This window comes from Diabrotica undecimpunctata, chromosome 5, assembly GCF_040954645.1.
Source record: "Diabrotica undecimpunctata isolate CICGRU chromosome 5, icDiaUnde3, whole genome shotgun sequence".
In the NCBI taxonomy this organism is placed as follows: domain Eukaryota; kingdom Metazoa; phylum Arthropoda; class Insecta; order Coleoptera; family Chrysomelidae; genus Diabrotica; species Diabrotica undecimpunctata.
Genome location: NC_092807.1, coordinates 28,512,215 through 28,535,734, shown reverse-complemented (window position 1 = coordinate 28,535,734; position 23,520 = coordinate 28,512,215). Strand labels below are relative to the sequence as shown.

Below are 23,520 nucleotides of genomic sequence, written 5' to 3'. Positions count from 1 at the left end.
TACTCCAAGTACCAAGTCAATGTCAAAGCCAAATACACAATCTGAAATAAACAATAAAATAATTCTATGTCAAGGTAGAATGAGTAATAATAGTCTGGTTTTTACAAACAATGATAAAGTCACCCTGTTGAGGCAGATATTATCAAATTAATTACCAAAATTGATCATAAATAATGTCACAATACAACTGTTAACACTATTGTGGCAACCTTGCTACATAGAGTCCAGTCACCTCAGTCTACAACAGTGCCATATCATAAAATATGACACTGCTTAAAAAAAAACTTGCCATTTTATGCAATAATTCGGACCACAACAGTGCCGTAACATACTTAAGACAATATTAATGTTCCATTTCGTGTATTTTTATTGATACTAATACCATATAACGCATCATTACATAATAACGCATCATTACATAATAAGGCAATACTTATGAACGAAAACAGCTTACAATTGACGGACAGCAGGGTTATGGCACTATTTCACTCTCCGTGTCCTTCCTTTTCGGTGGTCACGGACAAACTAGCTTGTGGCAGTTTAGCAGACTGGGTTTCAACAGAAAATGCTCGAGGCCATAACGACACAATGCGCTCCAGGTGGATATTTGTGACACTACAATTACAACGTTAATGCTGTTCGAAGATACCGATTTTTAAAGTCATTGGCGACAAAAACTTAATTTTCAATTTTTTTTGTGTTATCTATTTAAGTCGATGAGCGATATTATTGTGTAATATTAAAAATATTACGAAACTGACAAATAACAGCAAAAAAGTGAGCAGATAAAAACTCTTGGACTTTCCAGTTAGATTTATTAAGGCTTATCCTCGAAAATACTAACGGTAAAATTCAGTGAGATATCTATTTCAAAAATATCTTTCTTTACGTAAACAAAATCCATTCACGAAGAATATTCTAAACGTCATCCCTTGTACTAGATTTTATATTTATACCTACTTAAAACCCCCTGTGGTGAAAAGTCTTAGATCTATACAATAAAGCGATCGGGCAGTCTTCTATTCAGTGCGGTTATGGGGTAATTAGAATAATACAAGTATACCAGAGTAATATTATTTATTAAATAATTAATTCACAACTTAGCAAGGGTACATCCAGGTAACAAATAATCGTCCTGTAAATGATTCATAACAATCAAATCGAAGACAAACTTTTATAGAATTTTATTACAAAATAATGTATAACAACATATTTTGAGGTCACAGTACCTATTGGTTTTTTTATGTCTTATATTTTCTTTTGTTTATTTTTGTTACTTTTTTTACTGACAAATTGGCTTTTAACGTAGATTATAGTTTGATGATAAATATTCTGAAATGGAAAATGTTGAGATGTGGCGAATAAAAACATTCATGAAATTAAAACTAAAGAATTTACGTCTATTAGTGGTGTTCAAATGGTACGGACATGTCCAATGAATGAAAGACAGTAGACAGTAGACAGAAATCCAGAAGAGAGGACTACCGTAGAAAACACGGATGGAAGGAATAAAAAACTCAATGAGCTCGAAAGAACTTAACGAAGAAGGGAACAAACGAATTGAATGAAAAATGGACGTCGGAAGACGTTTTATACGGATTATATTACAGTGAAGAACATCAGGACTAGCTGCAAGAAAGGGATATTTATCATGTATGAAAAGGCCTGATGGGTTAATATTTATATTTAAAATTATTTCTAACATTTTTTTGCTTTAGGTTCGTTCGCAATTCCGTATTCCGTAAATCTATTTCCACAAAACGTTGGATTTAATATTGCTTCCACTGTTTTAGTTCTGTCTGTTTTGTCTCGCAATTTACATATTATTCCGAAATTGCTGGACGTTAATCGTTGTTGACGTTCAATAAACCATGCAGCACTGTTATTTTAACTCGTTGTATTATTAAAAATCTCTGAAAATGTTCTTTCCGAGATATTTTTTTGTAATTTTTTTAAAAATTCCAGTTTTTTTGCTTCGAAGTCTTCATCTGACAACTGAACTAACTCTTCTGCATTTAGGCCATAGTCTTTATCAGGTTGAGATTTATGAGGAGCATTTATGAAACTTAGATGTATACTGAGTAATTATTTAAAAAATTTACAACTAAGGATTTAATTTGAGTAATAAGTATAGCAAAGACGCCATAACTATAAATTAAGACTATATTTACCAAAACGATACTCTCAAATAATTGAATCCTGCATCTTGGAAAGATATTTCAGAATTAAACATGAATATACATACACGGAAAGAAATTACAGCAGGGCTGCCACAAAGAAGTGTCTTTACCTTTTGTATATGTATTATATTATTGTCCTAGAAAATAATACAATTGCAACATTTACCGATGATACTGCTATCATAGCAATATGCAAAACCAGCAAGGAAGCGACAGAGAAATTACACAGATGTTTATCAAATATATACTCCAGGGAAGTAAGCAAAAAATAGACCATGTTCGTGACACTCAACAATCCTGGTCACTGAAAACTTTTTTAGTTATTGTAGACCTATAGGAAGAAAACCTTTTTGTTTCCTACCTTGAATTTGGAGCCGTTTTTTAATTATTAACAATTTAAGGCAAAAAACGCAATTTTTTCTATGAATATTAATGGTTAAAAAAATAAATTTTTGGAAGAAAATTATTTTTTCACGAATTGTTTAAACAAACTAAACTATTTATTAATTAATTATTATACAAACAAATTACATATTTGTAATGTACGTAGAAATTACATAGAAATTAAAAAAGAATGATCAAAATCAATTGAGTAGATCAGGAGATATAGAAAATGTTATTATTTTGAAATTGTTTGTTCGGTATTTAAACTCCATGGATTTGTAGGTTCTTCCTAGTCACCATTTGAACTACATTTTTGAAAATTCGTAGAAGGTCCTGTAAAGGTACAATATTTGTGCAAATTTTTTATCAAAAAATACAAATCCCATTCTTTAACATGGCGTCAAAGAGGTTCCTGAATTATTATAATCAAATTAGCTGTGAATTAACAAAAAAACATGGCTAACTTTGGCCCAAATTAACCTTTATTATTCCAAATTTTGAGGGTTTTTTAATTACCCCAATATCCAACCTTGGCTGGAACTCTAAAGTTTAAATTTTAAGTTTACTAAAAGTTTTTAACAAATATCAATTGTCACTTATTTTTACAGTTTGCAAAGCAACAAATTGACTTTTCAACTTACAAAAATCGGCATTTTGAAGCTTTGTCGATATTCTAAAAAATGAAATTTTTTAATTTTATTTCAAGTATTTAGCTTTCTAATGGAGTGCAAAAAATCGAAAAAATCGCGTTTTTTTGCATTAAATTGTTAATCATTAAAAAACGGCTCCGAACTTTAGGCAGGAAACAGGTGGGTTTTGTTCTTATGTATCTACAATAACTAAAAAAGTTGTCAGCTACCTGGATTATTGATTGTCACGAGAAAATCCTTATTACCCTGGACTAATATGACTGGACAAGCAAGTGACGAAACAAACTTCTGCAAAAACAAAAATACTGCAAAATATTTGGGTATTACTCTGAGCTCATGTACAGAAGAAAAGAAAATAATAATTCTGATTGAAATACAAAAAAATGTACTGACTGATTTCTGACCAAAATTTCTACATAATAAATTATTATTATATAAGCAAATACTGAAACAATAGTATTATTATGAAAACAGTATAAACATTTAGAAGGAAAATGTCACAAATCAACAGAAAATATTTCTATTCATATAAAAATTTAATCAAATTATATGTATGTACTTACTGCTTATTTATATAAAATTTTCTCAATCGTCGTCGACTTTTTCGTCCGGAAAAGAAACGTCTTCGTGAACTACCCATATTAAAAACAATTAACACACTGGTTTGTCAAAAGTCGGAATAAGCCCAAATAATGTTATTCAACATTATTTCGTCGGTATACTGCGAAAACCAGGTAAATGTCGGAATACCGAAATCGAGAAAAAACGTTTTTAAAGTTTAGTTTTTTATTGCGAATTAAGCAGTCAGCTTGTTTTTGATATGAGGTAATCTAGTGAAAGATGCATATATCGGAAATGATATTCTATCATTAGTTGTTTAAAAAAGTTGAGACACCTATCTGACTAATCCTAAATTTAAGTTGGAAATGCTATCACTTACCTGGTTTTACCTGTAAATCTAAATAAATCAATTACTCTTCAAATAACATATTTAAAACAAATATAATAAACCAAGTATAATATTTTCCAGTTTTGTGATCGAGATATAAGGCTTTTACTAGGTAATAGCAATGTTTTAAGGTATTAGTCGATATTTATGACATTTAATTGGTTTTCCCTGAAAATTTTATTAACATCTGTGTGTAGTTATAGTTATTATTTATATGAATGATAGGAAGTTTTATAGAAAAAATCAAATATATTTCGAATATAATAATAACAATATTATTATTATGAGGCTTCCTCGTCCGATTTGTCACTGAAAGCAGGCTCTGGCAAGATGTCTGTTACATCATTTCCCGTTTTCAAATTACGATACAACCCGTGATATTCCTCCGGTATCACTACCTTACCACATAGCTGTACCAAATCTCTGTTTTTTGCTATGCTAATTGGCAAATGTGCATCATAAAGTCACTTAAGTTCTTCAAGATTGCTTGTATTAGTTGATAACTTGGCGTGCTTTTTTCTTGTTGACTGCCGTACAGTATCAGTATGGAAATAATTGAAGCTTGTTGACATGTCATAATTAAAATAGATTCTGTTTGTCTCTCCTTTCACGAATCTCATTCTTTTTATCTTCAACCACATTATTTTTTCGCCGTTATGGTCTTTTGTCCGGTTTTTAATTAAAGTGCGTGACAAATTTTTTAAATCATAAAAGTCGTAGTATTTAAATTCTTTACATTTTTATGGTTCTATACGTACTTTTTATCATCAAACTTGATATTTTTAGTTCCTCTTGCATTTTGAAAAACAGACAAGTAATCTGGCATCGTATAGATAGATCTGTGTTTTTTAGCGGTTTTGATACTACTCTGCATAGAGTCAACTTTCATATAGGAATGTCCAGACTCTAAAAATTTGTGTTCAATAATATTTAAATGGTCTATGTTTTGAACATCCCATAATAGTAAGGCTGCAATATGCTGATTACGATTCTGTCTTCTGCAGGTATCAGAAAATAAACTTATTTCACTTACATATTCTGGAACACATTTTGATTAGTAGTAGAGTATAATGCTTTCTATTTCAGAACTTCCTTGTCTACCGTTCATTTCTGACCAGTCAAAATAGTAAGCTGCATTTGGTAATGCGGCTTCGTATACACACAAATTTTCATACATATCGTATACACACATAATTTTCGAGAATAATATAGTTTTCCAGTCAATCCACTTGGAATCTGTAGTACGGCCTGTAGATCGAAAGTAATTGAAACAAAATCCCGTTGTTCATTAGATCTTTTCTTTTCAATTTGTTTTTTAAGATTACATACTTCTTTTCTTTTCTGATGTTCTCTTTATCTGTCTTCTAAATCCCATTTGTCAGTTGGATTAGCCCTATCATATTTATTACAAACTTCATAATTGATCTTTTTTAGCAACAAAAAAGCTTAAATTATAATCGTTAGAAAATATTCTTCGATATGTAATTTCGCTAACACCTTCCAGTTTCTTCTGCTCACAGTCATTTATAAAAAGTTGGATACATTTTTTTTATACTTAAATTTTTGTCCAAATATCTACGCTTTGAACTTTGGCGAATATAATGTGGGCCCATGGTTGGAAAAGAGTCAATATGAGCCTTCACGATTTTTCGGGTTTTACTGCTTGTTTTATTTGGCGGTGTATGCATCTTGTATTAACGACGCTAATATACAAAGTGTCTTACAAAAAAAATTCTCACATACCTGTATATCTTGACCATTCAAAGAAAAGTAACACTTTTTGGAAAATGCAAAGTGGTTTTTTAAACTTCAACGAACTGCAATGACTCTCTTTGGTGGCTCCGTTTAAATACGTTCAATAAGAAAATGTTTCTGGCCTATATATTCTAACTTTCAATAATCACGACATAGTCTTTGTCTGCAATCTTCGCTGAAATAACTGGCACAATAATTGTAAAAGCACTCTGAACAATTAACTGGTTTTGGCAATTTTGCTGGTCTATGGTCTTTGTTTTATCATATAAGGCAAACCTTCAGCACGCCTCCTTTTTGCGACATTTATTACCCAATCTTTTCTGGTTAACTTTTCTCCAACGTTTTAGTGGACGTCTTTCCATACTTTGTCAAGAAGTAGATTTAATATCCAACTAGCTATTTCAGTTGACACTAAATTGTTCGTGGGTGTACCTATTTCAGTATCTTTTTTCTTATCATTTAGGCTACCAAAGACAGCTGTGTATAAATTATATAGACTTCCTAGAGAGAGCGATCCCTCTTCACTTGGCTGATATGTGGGGTCTACATCTGAAAAGTCACTATCAAAAATGGATTCCATCATTGAGACTATATTTTTCTCAGAATCATCAAGAATTGAACTGCTGTCTTCAGTTATTCTATCTGTGTATGTGTTATAAAGATCATTTATGGGTTTAGCTTAGTAACCATTTCTAAATTTTAACTCAACCCGTTTTCAGGTAGAATGAAATAAGTGTACTTAAAGGTTTTTACTAGTCGATATGAAAGAGAAATTTTAATAAATCATACACGTAAAATGTATTAAAGACACTTATCACCTTTTTACTGAATATGGTTTGCCGTAGTAGAAATATATTGTTGTCCGGCATAATAATATATGTGGGCTTACTTTGTTTTACATGCAACAGAACTTTAATTTTATGGAAGTAAGTAGCGATATATTGTTTTATTTGAAAATAAAAAGTTGATTAGGTGTAACTTATTTGTTTATTACACAAATTATCTGCTGAGTCGTAAGTTGTATCATTTATTGGGTTTTACCTGTATGTAGAGCGGAAAAAGCTGAGAATTTTGGTATACTTAATTCAATATTTTAAAATTTGTCATTTACCTGGTTTTCGCAGTATACCGACGATTTATGACCCTCCCTCATTTTTACCTACCCGTCGGCGAGAATCCAGAAACTATCGACAAGGACAGCCTGTACTGACCGAGAGAGAGAGAGTAACATTTAGCAGAACTTTGAGATTTTTTAAAAAGTTTATACCAAACAGCTGCTTTGTGTTACACTTTATGATAAAAAAAAAACAGATTCGGAAAGTGGGTCAAATTCTGTAGTGCCCTATTTAAAAAAAAAATTTTACGTTTATTTTAACCAAAAATATTTGAAAAAAAAAAATTATTTAAACAATTTATTAATTTACAACCAAAAAGTGCACTAGAACTTTTTAAGACCTTTCATATAAAAAAAGAATCATCTTAATATCTGCCATAGTTTTTGCGTTATTTGATATAAACTTTTACATTGGAATTTAGCTATACCCAGAATCGCGAGGAACGGCCTTAAGCAAAATGTTAAGAATATCTTTAGAATCGTTAAGAATATAAAAATATATCAATTTTAGTTAATCTAATTAGAAATATACCGGCATTGGCAGATAATCTTCGTTTTTATTCTTCCTAATTATGAAATATTAAATTTACTAATTTTCCAAACAACACAAATTGCAAATGTTTACTTGAAAAATAGTTTAAAAGTAAATACGGTACCTTTCAATAAATCTTCTTTTGTAAAATATATTTATTACTTTACTAAAACTAAATATCTGTGTTCATTATCTAAAAGCACAAAGTATTTTCATTAAAGATTCTCGTATATTATTTTGTATCGTTCCTAAGAAGCACTGTGCATTAAATTCCGCTCTACTTTAGACTTAAACTCTGGCTCCCTCTTTAAATGCTTTTCTAAGCGTTACATATCTCCGTTGCTCATTAAAAATTTTACATCATCGCTCTACAGCGAAAGAGAAAAAGAGTAAAAATCCACTTTAGTTCTTTCACTCTTTCGGCTGTCTCTGCTAGCGTATAACATTTAAATCGAGACCTTTTCTTTGACGATGCATTAAATTTAATAACGGTTAGTTGAAGTAGAGAAAAGGAATTGAGCACGAAACCCAGCAAAAAATTTGAATGCCTTTAAACTGAAAAAAGGAAATTGGAAGTTCGATATTATGTTTTCGATACCAACGACCTTCGTTTCCAAAATAAACTTGAATTTTTATAAAGGACAGGAACCTATTACTGAATGGACTACAATAAAAATCATAGCTGGTTTTAAACAAAGATTTATCAAATTAAAATTATTATCAAAAATATAGATGGCTTTTTTACGAACTCACTATAGTTCACGCTATTAGACACAATATAAGAATTATAAACTAATAACATAATACTGACGAAAACTTACATAATTTTAAAAAACTTTTTGTTAATGTTTTGTTAATTAACAAAAGCATTTTAGTAATGCAAATAAATTTGATGGTTTACCAACACGTGAGCATGCAAAATATAATTGACCATGTGAAAAACACTCTAGATATCAGAACTTTAAACTCAGCAGACGCAGGGAGTGAACACAAACTAGTACTAGCAAAGGTAAGTTACTAGAAAAAATTACTAATAATAGATTAAGATGGCACCTGAAGAGACATGATTTAACTATGCCAGAATAAAGAAGTTTTAGAGAGCAAAGGTCAACCATAGATAATATCATAGATTTGGAAAGTGACATGTCTAAAGCATTCGCACTAAGGAATAAATGTCTAGCGGTTTTCTTTGACATATTAAGAGCTTTCGATACAGTCTGGCACGATTATATAATAAAATAAATACATAGTTGGAACATCCAAGGTCACTGTTTCTTCTTTATTGAAAACTTCCTTCAAAATAGAGCTTTCAGAGTTAGGACAAACAACACAACATTAGATATAATGTATCTAGAAAATGGCATTCCTCAAGGCTCGCGGTTATAAGTCCTCCGCTCTTTATAGTGGCAATCAATGATATTCTCAAAAATCTAAAATCGCCTACAAAGGCACGCATCTACGCGGATGATGTTGTATTATTTTGCAAAGGTAAAAATATACAAAATATATTCTGTCACAAACACAAAACTTTTTATAACACTTAGTAAAATTCTTGGGCATGACATTCGAAGAAACTCTAAGCTGGAAACTCGATATAACAAATTTGATCTTATCTTGTCACAAGCGATTAAATCTTCTAAAAACTCTGGCCAATAAAGAATAACTGGCCTAAAAACACTTTTGATGTTATACAGAACATTAATCAGATCAAAATTAGATTATGGATCTACTGTGTACTCTACGGCCACTAAGACACTGTTAAATAAACTTGACAGTCTTCACAACCTATCTTTACGTATAATATCTGGAGCTTTTCGCACAACACCAATCGAAAGTATTTATTGTGAAGTTGGTGAACCTTCCTTAGAAGACAGAAGACTTTATTTAAGTATAGCATACGCCGCAAAAATCAGGACTAACTCAAAAAACCCTACTATTCAAAATTGTTTCACAGAAAAGTTCCCAAACCTCTTCATAAATAAGCCAAGAACTGCCAAACCTTGCTACGCAAGGATTAGAAGCTATTTAAATCAATTAAACTACACGTTTTTAGAATGTTTTTCCTCGCAATCGTCCTCAATTCGTTCATGGCAAATAAAGAACCCTCGGTGTCTAACCCGCCTCATTTCTTTCGACAAACATTAAACAAACCCACAGTTTATCAAATCAGCCTTTAACGATATGCTTCACAACTACAACTATTATACACATATATAGGTACACAGACGCATCTAAATCAAATGAAGGTACTGGTGCTGCAATCATAACCCCAACATCGACAAATAAATACAAACTCCCGTCAGAGTACTCCATTTACTCTGCTGAACTATATGCTCTATACCTGGCCAACCTTGCTGTCAACGCATCCAATAATACCAATTATATTATACTCACAGACTCTCTAAGTTCCGTACAGTCAATCCAATATGTCTACCCAACTAATCCTTTGGTCATCAAGAAAAAAGAAGAAATCCATACCGCTCAACTGAATGGAAAAAATATTATATTATTCTGGATACCATCCCATATTGGAATTCCAGGAAATGAAGAGGCAGACAATGCTGCAAAAGAAGCTGCAAGTAGTGATAGTGCGGAGTGTACTGAAACATTTACGATTGCGGACGTGAAAGTGGCGGTTAAATTTAAAGTTCAATATATGTGGGAAGAAAAGTGGAAAGTGTCATCGGCCAAGCTACAAGATGTTAAAAATCGGTAAAACCCTGGCCCACATTACGAACATGTTAGAAAGATCAGGTAATATTAACGCGACTCCGACTGGGTCATACTCAATTAACTAATACCTACGTGTTCTCCAACAAACAAGAACCAAGATGTGAACTATGCAAAAAATTAACAACCAAACCAAAAAATTATATTAGAGAAATGTCCAGCATTAACGCCAAAGCGCATGTTGTACAATATACCAAACAAACTTAGTGATATTTTAGGTCTACAGTACAATATTTCAAACATTGCTATCTAAACTAACATTATAAATGAAATACAAATTATTGTTCACTATCATTGCTTCGCTAATAGCCAATTTGGCTGATTTTGTTAATAAAAAAAAACTTCTTGATTTAGTGTCAAGTTGTCGAATTTATTTTTAATTCTTTTTCAAGAAACCTATCGAACTTGACAATAAACAAATATAAAAATTATGTAGTTATAATTATTGGTTTTTTTTACTTATTTATCGTGAGATTACAAATAAGTTTGACTTTACAAAACGCCCATAATCACACAAATATTAATAAAAAACAACAAATTTTTTCCTTAAAATTATATTATTATCATGTTTGGTTGAGTAACATACATATAGGAATATCTTTTTTACTATTCATATTTGAAAGTGAAGTGTATTGAAGAGACAGAAATCCTCACAGTTTTCGTGAAAAACATACTCAATTTCCAGAAAAAGTAAATGTTTGGTCAGGTATTTTGGAAAACCATATAGTTGGTCCTGTGTTTCTCCATACTAACTTAACTGGTAAGTTGTATCTGGAGATGTTAAAAAATTCTAAAAGATAATTCAAATGAATTCGGCAATTTGGAAATAACGATTTAACAAGATCGTGCTTCTGCACATTATTACGGTGCAGTAAGACGTTACCTAGATGAGGAATATCGTGGTAGCTAAATTGGATGACAAGGTTCGATAGAATGGCCAGCTCGGTCACCGGACCTCACACCGTTAGATTTTTTTGTAGGGGCACTTAATATCTTAAATTTACGCTACAGCACCCTATATTTTCAATATCTTTCAAACGAAATATCACTAGCCATAAGGTCCAGGTTAAAATTATCGGTCACATGTAACGTATTTATGAGTATTAAGTCACTTGTTATGACTAGTTGAGAAGCCTACGTCACTTTATTTCCTCTCTCCAAATTTCACTATTATAAGTAGGTATAACCGTTCAAAAGATAGGAGAGGGGAGGGGACTTTTGACTTGCACTGTATATTGATGCAAGCGATTTTAACTTGAATGAAATAGAAGGGTAAAAAAGCGAAAAACGTTATTATTAAAGTCCGTAATCAAAAAAATGAAATATAGACTATATTACCATATTATATATTAAAAAGAATCTAGTTCTCTCGTTTGATAAGTTTAAAAAGGAGACGAGAATAATCCAATTTGTCAAGCTGCTGATTGTTGAATTACAAAAGGCTAAAATAAACGTAATGACAGTCAACTGAAATATGCGCGAAAAGTTGACAGAGGTGATATGATTTAATATGGAAACAGGAAACACTGTAATTCAAGTACCAGTTTCTTATAAACAAAATGGAAATTAACGAAATCTAATATTCTTTTAAAATGCAAAAATGTGTTCCATGTTTTAATTTTTATTGATCTTATTTTTTAGCGTTTCAGTTTTTCATTTGTAAATAGAATGTTGGCAGCATACAAATTTAACTCGTAAATTTTTATGATTTGTAGGACATGTTTTTCTTGCATTTATCACCTACAAAAAATCACCCATATGACGATAAACAGTTCGTCTTCGATCACAAACAGAGACACTATACTTTTGAACTTTTATTCTCCTTATTTCGTACTTGAGCAGCACTTCAGAATACGACTGTGTTTTTTACGGTCGCACATACGACGGAAAGAAAACGAAAGAATCCATTACTCTTGTCATTTTTTATTATTTTATACTTTATTTCAGCCACAAATTTCATTTAACTAGCTCGTTAGGGAATTGTGAGGGAACATGTATCCATATATAATGATATGTAGAGGTTCGTGAACGTCGAGAGGAGATTTTTAATCATGAAACAGGTAGGCAAGTAGTTCAGGGAACATGCGTCAAATCTAATTTGTTATGCTGTCAGTCTGTATATTTAATAAAGAATGTAGGGATCTTGGGATCCAGTTTAAGAAGGTAAATGTAGTTTTACACTAATAATAGATGTCTACTCTTAAAACAGACGAAACAGAAATACCGCTGTAAATGTTTAAAGAACTGAACAAATATCGATGAAGAAAATCCATTAACATTTTTACTAAAATTCTAATCAAATCAAAGTGCTAAACAAGAAATATTGAATATAAGAAATCAAATACAGTGTGGAAACCACTTATGGAATAAAATTGTTTGTGTCGTTATAGAAAATAATAAAAAACTTTAGGACACGTTAACTTTTAAATTTAAGTGTGCGCTTTTTAAACATAAATTTAAATGTACAAGTCTCGCATAGTCCATAATCCTTATTTTTAATGATCTTAACGAACTATATCATGTAGGGTCTATAATGAACAATACAAGTTAATAATTTATCACGTGTTATGGTATTATTTTAAATTAGCTAAATACAGACAATACACTTCTACTCTAAGTGTCAGTATATTGAGGAAAATTTTTGTTTAGTAACCGTGTTAACATTTTTTGTGATGAATAGGTGAAAACTGCAGTCTTATTTTAACCTCTGTGGAGTGCGGATGTGTTAAAAATAATTTTCTTTGCTAAATAATAATTAACATTAATCGAATTCTCATTAAAATCTAATTATCGCTTAATAGGTATTTTAGGTGATTCGAACCAAATTTGATAGTTTAATAAAATTATCTAGCTTTATAAAACATAAAATATTTTATTAAGTGCAATAAATAAATAAATTAGTGGGTGATAAGCTGAAAAAATGGACGATGAACCACCCCTGGACAAGGGTGGAACAGTGGATGATGGAGGAGCAAGCGTAGATATGGTTACGTTTAACACCACGACAACCAACAATCAAGATGGTAAAAATACAAGTGATAAAGATAAGGACACACCTTTAGATAGTAAGCAAAAAAGTAAGGTTTTCAATCTACAAAAACCAAACCTGTATTCAGATTTTGTCTACGTATTTATTGAAAATACCAATAATCAAAATATAGGTAAATTACATCCTATGGCAGTCGGTCATATTTTACATAAAAAATTAAATATTCAAAATATTGTAAGAATTGATAGAGTAGGCAAAAACAGAATTAGGGTTCAATTAAAAACAATTAAAGACGCCAATTAAACTAGTGGCTAATGATCAATTGAAAAACGAAAATTTAATTGCTTATATTCCAAATAATGTATTATCGAGGAAGGGTGTTGTTAAGAATGTTGATACTTCTTTTGATGAGCAATATCTTTTTACAAATTTTCTATCTGCGGTAACTATTACTGAGATTCGGAGAATCAAGCGAAAGATTATTTCTGATGGAGAAACAATATTTGTCCCTCGACAAACAGTCATAGTTACATTCGAGGGTAACATGTTACCCTAAAACATCTTTATTAATTCTGTATCTTGTCCAGTTGAACCTTATATTCACAGTGTTACACAATGTTACCGGTGTCTTAAATATGGTCACGTAGCGAAGCAGTGTCGTAACACAGTGGCTCTTTGCATAAACTGTGGTAAAACAAAAGATGAAACTCATTCATGTCGGGATCCACAGGATAATTGTTGTATTTATTGTAAAACAAATTCACATAAATCTATCTCTAAATCTTGTCCAACATATATAAAACAAAGTGAAATAAAAAAGAAAATGGCTGAGGAGAATTTAACTTTTACGGAAGCAAGAAATTTAAATAAAACATCATATGCTTCAACATTAAAAGTTAACAATAAATTTCAAGCTTTATCTTATTTATCAGAGGAAGAGTTTCCCCCTTTGCCCACACGAAGGCCTAATATTAAAAATCCTAGACAACCTTTTTCATCGCAGTCAACTAATTCTATTACCTTACAAACTGAGCGAAATTACAACGCTTTAAATCAAATCGAATCAGTTAACAGAAAGCGAAAAGCCACACCTCCTATTCAAATATCAAATCCCCCTCCAATGTTCCCATTTAATTTTGGACCCGATAAACCTATTAATGTACAACCAAGAGAAAATTTTGAATCTGATATGTCAGATGAATTTATTAAAGGATTTTTCACGGTCTTTCAGAAAGTACTAAGTGAAGTAAAATCTTTTGAAGAACTCTCAGCCATCGATGTAAATTTTATTAAAAATATTGCGTTTAATTGTAATGAAAGTATACCTGATGATGACGACACATTCTAATCTTAACCAATTAAAAATTTGTCAGTGGAACGCACGTTCCGCTGTATCCAATAAACATAGCTTAGTAAAAATATTATCAGATTGTGATATTGATATTGCTCTTATATCAGAAACATGGTTTAAACCAAAAGTAACTTATACATTTTATGGATATTCTATTGTGCGAAAGGATAGGATAGATGGTATGACGGATGTCGCTATTCTTATAAAAAATAATATCAGCTTCAAAGAAGTATTTCTTAATAATGTAGTAGATGGTATGCAAGTCTGTGCAGCAGAAATTTTTGTTTCTAAAAACTTATCTATTAATTGTGTTTCTGTATATTGTCCTCCAAATGTTTCAGTTACTGTACACAATTTTTCCAATCTTTTTAATGATATAAATGGTACATCAATAATTGGAGGAGATTTTAATGCGCACCATGACCTATGGGGCTCATATAAAATCAATCAATCTGTGAAAAATATGGTAAATGCATTAAATCAAAATAACCTGGTAATTTTAAATGATGGGCCACCTACAAAAATATCTCGGTCGGGTCAAAATTCTTCTGTCGATTTAACACTAGTATCTCCAGATATCGCGGATAAAACTAACTGGACTGTGGTAATAGATACTCTTGGATCAGATCATTTTCTCATTCTTTTGAAACTTAGTATCTTGAGGGAACAGTTTAGCAACACAATACAACCAAAAACCAAATGGAACACTAGAAAAGCTAACTGGATGGAATACGAACGAATGTGCATTTTATATTTTAGTAATAAACCGCAACTACTAAATGTAAATGATAAATATAAATATTTCATGGAAGGCATTGAATATGCTGCTACATGTTCAATTCCAATCAATAAACCTTGTAAAAGAGCTAAACTGTCACCACCTCCTTGGTGGGATGATGAATGTGATAAAGTCGTTCGTTATAGAAAAGAAGCTTTAAATAATTATATCAACAATAGTAATATAGAAAATTATATACAGGTTAAAGAAAAAATGGCAACATCAAAAAAATTTTTAAAAAACAAGGCTAAGAGTTACTGGATTAACTACTACGCTAAACTTAACAAAAATACTCCGTCTAAGGAAATATGGCAACAGGCAAAAAAAATGCAAAGAATTCCCGCACCTAAGCCTAAATGCAGTAACTATGACTGGATAGAAACTTTTTTGCAAAATATCACACCATGTTCAGCAGATCAGGAAGTAAAGGATTTAATAGATAATACAGATGTTCAAAATGATATATTTAATTATCCTTTGAAATTTACGGAACTACAATTTGCATTAAAAAGTACCAGTAACACAGCTCCAGGTATGGATCAAGTTACATACGATATGTTGTGGAATTTACCAACTGTCGGTAAATTATTTCTTTTGGAAATTTTTAACGATATTTGGTTATATAACGCTGTCATTGAGGAATGGAAAAATGTTTTAGTTGTACCAATCCCCAAACCACACAAAAATCCCAACCTTGCAGAGTCTTACCGGCCTATTTCCTTGTTGTCCTGTGTTATGAAAACTTTTGAACCGATTATTAAACACCGGTTAGAATTTCATTTGACTAGCACTGCCTTTTTTCCGCTGGAACAATTTGGTTTTAAAAAGGGGTTTAGTACTATTGACGCAGTTTCTTATTTAACAACAGACATTCAGTTATGTTTTTCAAATAACTATTACTTAGGTGCTGCATTTCTCGATATAAAAGGTGCCTACGATGCAGTTAATATCATTATGTTAAGAGAAAAATTGCTACAGGCAGATGTCCCTGCGAGAGTATGTAATGTCTTATGCAATCTTTTAACACAAAGAAAAGTTTATGTAAGGTCAAATAACAATTCTGTAATAGGTCCCAGACGATCATCCACAGGTTTACCACAGGGCTCCGTTATTTCTCCCCTTTTGTTTAATGTTTTTACAAAAGAAATACACGAGGAAAAATATAATTATAATATTATACAGTATGCTGATGATTTTGTCGTTTATAACACTAATAAAAAATTAGAAGTAGGCATAACTGAGCTCACGTCACATATACAACTAACTACTTTGAAATTTGAATCGTTAGGTTTTTCTTTAGCGCCTCAAAAATCTAGTGTTACCATCTTTACAAGACATAATCTACCCAATATTGATAACATAAATGTAAATGGTACCTAATACCCAGTATCAAATAAGGTAACTTATCTTGGAATTATTCTTGACAAAAAGCTTAGCTGGAAACCATTTATACAAAGTATAGAATCAAAATGTTTAAAAGGCATAAATTTTTTAAAATTCATAAGGAGAACCTGGTGGGGAGCAGATCCACATACATGTTTAACTTTTTACAAAGCCTTTATTAGGTCCATCTTGGATTACGGATGTACGTTATATGGATCAGCTAGTCCTTACATTCTAAAACGACTGGAAATAATTCAAAATATTTCCCTAAGACTCTGTTTGGGTGCAATGTGTTCAACGCCTGTGAAACCACTTCGGATTGAAGCACTAGAACCACCATTATTTTTACGAAGGGAATGGTTAGCAGAAAAATTTATTATTAAGTCATTTTTTAAAAACCGTACTCTGTTAGATAAAATAGCCTTATTAAATAACCACGATTTAACTAATACGTACTGGTCAAAAAAACCTTCTCCTCCATTATGTATGGCGTTTAGAAATACAAGTAGTTATAATAGTAATTTAAAAAGAACTATTTCAGTCGACAAATTTCAATTCTTTGATATGTTGGAACCACTAGAAATTAATATTCCTGTATATAATGAAAATTTGTTGATAAGTAAAAATATATTAAGCGCCTGCATATCAAATCTGTCAGATTTTCTGGAAATATATACCGATGCATCAAAACAAAATAATGGTACGGGATGTGCATTTTATATACCCTCAACAAACGTTCAAGAAAAATTCAAATTGAATAATAATACTTCCATTTTTTTTGCAGAAGCGATTGGTATTATTAAAGCCTGCGATTATGTCGAAAAAAAAAACAAGTTAAAAAAAATACATTTTTTGAGTGACTCCTTATCTGTTCTTAAATGCATCGCTAACCCAATTAATGTGATGGCTACTGATACAAATCCGTTTATTAGAGAATTAAAAGCAAGAATTCATAAATTAAAAAAAAGTCAATATGAATTAAAATTTACTTGGGTAAAAGCTCATATAGGACTTCGAGGCAATGAAGTTGCAGACTCATTAGCCAAAGAAAGCGTTACAACTGGAGAGCATATCAACAACAATTTAGGTGGTCAGGAATATTGAATGATATCTAAGAGTAATTTTAAGGCAAAATGGGAATTGCATTGGAAAAACTATTGCTCTAATAACCTCACACGATATACACTATTACATCCAAGTATTCCGACAGATTTGTGGTACCAAGAATTTGATTTTACAAGAAATGATATTGTGACCATTTGTAGGCTAAAATTCGGACATGCAAGCTTCCCTCAACACTTATATAAAATCGGTGTTGTCAACACCGAACTTTGTGAAACTTGCAATGTGGTTTGCGACTTAGATCACATTTTTTATGCTTGTAGTAAATTTGAAATACAAAGACAAGAAATTATTAATAGTTTATTATTGCAAAAATTATACCCCCCTTTCAATCTACTTTATTTGATATCATTAAGTATGTACAAGGTATTATATAAAATTATACTTAAGTTTATTAAAATGTGTAACTTAAAACTTTAGTGTAGGTGTTAAGCTCGTTACCTCGAGGTGCGAAAAGTAATCCTAGTTCCTCTCCCATCGTAGTCTTCTTTTAATTTCCAGAATTGTAGTGTATTTAGTTTAGTTAGAATAGGTTAATTTAAGTGAACGTTATTACACATTTGCTGCTGGCTGGGTGGGCACTTAGCACCCGATTGCCAAGAAAAAAAAAAAAAGGTGAAAACTCTCTAGATAGTCTGCTAATTAAACTAAATTGGTAAATAATACGGATTGTTATCAATCAGTTATTGGTGTGTTGATATTTTACATTAAAATAATAAATTTCTAATTAAAAGCTAATTTCTTGCAGAAATAAAAATGAAATATTTAGAAGTCAAGTTGAAGTAGCAAACTTATTTAATCAGAGATATCCTCAGTTGTCTAATATTGCACAAGGTACTGTGTTTAAAATTTATGCACAATTCACAGAACTTGGACATGTCAAATCATTAAAAAGAAAACCGAACTTCATTGAAGATGAGGTGAAAGTGGATATTTTGTACAGTCTCGCAGATAATCCAACGTCAAGTTCATGTCCAACTGCACGTCAAAATAATGTGAATCACACAACTGTTCTAAGATGCCTCCATGAAGAAAAACTTCATCCATATAAATTGACTTTTGTGCAGGAGCTAACAGAAGACGATCAAGATCGTAGAATGGATTTCTGCGAAAGAATGATGGATAAAATTGACACAAATGAAATTATATGAAGTTAAATAACACAATTTTTTTTCTGATGAATCAACATTTACATTGAATGGAGAGGTAAACCGACAAAACTGTAAATATTGGTCAGCTGAGAAACCTCATTGGATGCGTGAGACACACACTCAGTATCCTCAAAAGTTGAATGTTTGGGCAGGTATTATAGGAGATCATATTATTGGTCCTATATTTGTAGATGGTAAATTGATAGCTGAAAAATATTTAAGCATGCTAAGGGACGATGCTCTTCCTCAGTTGGCTAACGTATATCCCAGTCCAATAGATCCGACCCTACCACATGAAACTGTCTGGTTCCAGCAGGACGGTGCCACACCCCATTATGCTTTAACGGTGAAAAATTTCTTGAATGAAATCTTCTTCAATAAATGGCTTGGACGAAGGGACACTATTGAGTGGCCAGCTAGGTCGCCAGATCTAAAGAAAATTATACTTAATTTTAGAATTTCACCTTGTATTATTCATAATAGACCCTACATGATATAGTTCGGTGAGATCAGGTGGTTAAGGAGCTTTTAAAAACATAGAAATATACAGGGTGTTTCATTTAAAATACAGAATATGCAATATTGGACTATGCCAGTCTTGCGTGGATCAAGTTAAGGTATCACAACATTTCTTATTGTTTTCTAAAATAATTACACAAACAATTTTATTCCATAAGCGGTTTCCACACTGTATAAAAACCTCGTGTTACGATTTTTGTCCAAGCTGTATTCAAAAACCACTGAACCGATTTCAATAAAATTTTGTGAAAGTTTATTTATTGGTCCAACTTAGGATATAGGATATTTTTTATCTCGCTGAATGATCCTAAATTTTTTTAATCGTAAATTTAAAATGTTTTAAAGGACTTCACTTCTACAGATACAAATCATTTGATCCATATAGTTTAGTAAAATGATGTTTAACAAACGTCACTTTATGTTTTTATAACTTTTTTTTATAATAAATCGAAAAAGACTGAATCGATTTAGCTAATTTTGGTTTTGAACTATTTATTTGAAGATTTAGGACGGTCTGATAGGTGAGAAAATAGTAGAAGCAACGGATTTATTTTCCATACATACGTTATTATATTTATATTCAAAATGTTTTACACGACTCTATCTTTACAGTCGAAGTTCAATTGAACATAAAGTGATATTTAACAAACTTCCACGTCTATTACTTTTTTCGTTTTGCTTAAACTCGAGGAAATAATATACCGAAATTGCAAGGAAAATAGTAAAAGCAGTTTATGTTCCCATACAAACAGTGATTATATACGGATCTATACCATATACCATCAGATATCAACTTTTATAAGTTGTATATGAAGTGTTTTAAAAACTGTTATTTTTACTCGAGAGTAAAATATTTAACTTTTTTATGTTTAGAATTAAAAATAATTTTAAAATGTTCAATAATGTTTATAACATATAAATTAAATTTGTGCAATATTTCAATACATTTTTCTTTAATAATCAAAAATTTAATGAAACCATTCTAATTACGTAAACTTGCACATTAAAATCTACTGAGAATGTTAAAAAAAATCGAATTGAGTATACTTAATCCATAAAATTTTATTTATATATATTTAAATTTCGCCAAATGTAGGCAACTTATAGTTATTGTTAACAATGCAAAATTTTTAATTATTGAGATCTTAAATTTAATCTAATGATTCTATATGAATTTCATTAAGTATTTATTGAAAATCGAGCAACACTGTTTCGTAATTCTATTATCTGTTCATTTAATCAATGCTTTATATGGTATAAATAAATAAATTTTGATTAGCGGTAATTAATTTTAAAGTTTTATTTTATTTATTAATTCTTTTATTATATATCAAATAAATGGTGATGGACCAAAAGCTATTTTGTAAGTAGTAATCTTTCTATTTGTAAATACAAATCCATAGACGATTGTACAATTTCAAAAATATAAACATTAAACCTTTGATTTATTGTTTCACGCAGTTTTACTTTGCATGTGTTAGTAGTAAATAATTGTTTTTTTTTATTTCAACTTTAACGTGCTCGGCTACTATGGACACTTACACAGGTACAATAACATGAATTTTTATTACACAAACATTAAGTGTTACATTAAGAATATGTTACAATATATGTTATACAATGTCTAAATTAAAATCTAATTATATTTTTTGATGTAAGTGTTCATCTCTAAGGAATTGTAGCACAGCTTTTATTTGGTCAGGGTTGTTTAGGATATCTCGTACTTCACTTTTGAGTTTGTATTGTAATCTTCTGGCCGAATGTTGATGGCATTCAGTGAGAATATATTTGATTGTCAAATATGATTGCCAGATTTGACAGGAGGGACGGATGCTAGAGGACATTAGGTAGCCGTGTGTGAGTTTTGAATGTCCTATCCGAAGTCGTCTTATCACAATGAGATCTCGTCTTGAGAGGGCTGAATAGTCAAATGTAAGCTGACTGGTTATTGACGGTTGTATTTCGTGTAAGATCGAACGGTTAGAGTTCCAATGCTGTTGCCAAAGGAGTCTCTTTTTTCTTTTAATATATGATTTTAGGTCCTTTCAAATTTGAATTTTATCGGTGATTTCAGGTGATACTGTAGCAACTTTAGCATAGTGATCTGCAGTTTCAATGCCTTCTATACCAATATGAGATGGCAGCCAGAATATGGTAACTGTTATGTTTTGGGACAAGATAATTTGGTAAGAGTCTAGGATCTTTTGGACGATTTGATGATCAGTACATATATTTTTGATAGAATGGATTGATGCTAAAAAGTCTGTGCATATGACAACCTGCTTATTAAGTGGAGATATATGGTTAAAAACTTGCGATATACTAAATAATTCGCCAGTATGAACGCTGCTGACGGCTGGTATAAGTGATGACTTAATTAGTGAATGAGAGGTTGTAACAGAGCAGCCTACTCCTGTGTCATTTTTTGAGGCATCAGTTTATAATATTAGGTCGTATTTATTTATATCTATAATGTTTTTAAATGCATTTATAATGATCTCTTTCGGATGTTTATTTTTATCGAAGTTGGTGAGCGAGGTAAATAATTGTTTGTTTACAGCCACTTTAATGCAAATTTAAATTACGTTTTATGATATAAAATATATAAAATTCTATAAAATATGAGAATAAAATAAAAAAAGCAGGTGGGTTTTATTCAGTAAAATTTTTAGTAAAATGCCTCAAAGAAAATTAAACCTTTACAATGCATGTAGCCAAGCCTCAACACGTAAACGAGTTGCAAGGGCTAACATATCAGGCGAACAAACTACTCGAATAAATGAAGATCAGAAGAGAAACGTGCACAAGAATCTCATGAACATCGTGACCAACGTGTACGACAGAATATATTAGGAATCAGCTGCGCATTTACACGTATATCATTTGTTCATCTTGCATTAGAATATACTCCAGACATAATTTTAATGCTGCACATTTTAAAATTGCTATTGCTGAAATGGACACAGTATGCCAGTATTGTCAGGAATTGAAGTTTCATAATAAAGCACTTGGCATCTGTTGTGCATCAGAAAAAGTTGTGTTACTACCTGTGTACGAATAGCACATTCTTGCATACTTGCACATGTATGCAAGATTTAAACGGTAACGACAAACTATTCGATGGTGTTGTCTTACTACTGTCTGGTGACATACGAGAGACATTAACGAGTAATCCCCTATTTACATATGCGGAAAGGATTAATGTATGTTTAAAACAATCGTTTTTATGGGGAATGTCGAAACAGTTGAATTAACCGTTAACACAGTAGTACATCAGCAAAATGATAGATCGACGCAAATATTTTCCAAACATTTTCTAGATATTGGAAACAGTAAAATAAAACTGCGTTTGAACACCTACACAATGCATTAAACTTCCAGATAATTGTTGTACTTTTGTTAAGACCAATCATAAATTAATTATAAGTGTCTTTCCAGCTATACTGAATAATTACTTGAATCATAATTGGCTCCGTGAGCTCGCAATCTTGAAAAAAAAAAGGTTGATATTGACAAAATAAACTTGCAGATTCAATAGTTGTTGCCAGGTGAATATCTTTTAAATTAATCGACAGTATTATTAATGAAAACGAAGCCGTAAATTATACAACGAGTTTTTAAATTCTCTGGTGATACCAGGGATATCACCACACAATATTCAGTTAAAAATTGGTTCGGCAACTATTCTTCTACGAAACCACCCAGCATACACAGCGGCACACGTTTGATCATTAAAAGTATCACCAGAAATAATATTGAAGCCACCATTTTAACCGGACCATATGAAGGAGAAATCGTCATATTGCTACCTATCCCAATAATACCACACATTATAATATTTCAATGAAGTTTCGCTTTTTGCAGGAACATTTAACCCTTTCCAATCATGATCCCATTTAGGATCATAGCAATATTTTCTGCTTTAGCGGCAAA

General features: G+C 31.2%; 1 protein-coding gene across 1 annotated transcript; it reads left to right on the top strand.

Moving 5' to 3' along the window:
* The first annotated feature begins 14,815 nt into the window (after positions 1–14,815).
* On the top strand, positions 14,816–17,899 carry LOC140442128 (uncharacterized). The gene is made up of 2 exons (XM_072533206.1): positions 14,816–15,992; positions 17,580–17,899. The coding sequence occupies exons 1-2, from the start codon at positions 14,816–14,818 to the stop codon at positions 17,897–17,899; spliced, it is 1,497 nt and encodes a 498-aa protein (XP_072389307.1).
* Positions 17,900–23,520: the final 5,621 nt, after the last annotated feature.

Excerpts from the sequence above, each read along its gene's own strand:
- LOC140442128 (XM_072533206.1), top strand. The coding sequence starts at position 14,816 with ATGACGGATGTCGCTATTCTTATAAAAAATAATATCAGCTTCAAAGAA. Across the intron at positions 15,993-17,579 it reads GTGGAATTTACCAACTGTCG|AAGCGATTGGTATTATTAAA; the intron begins GTAAATTATTTC and ends TTTTTTTTGCAG.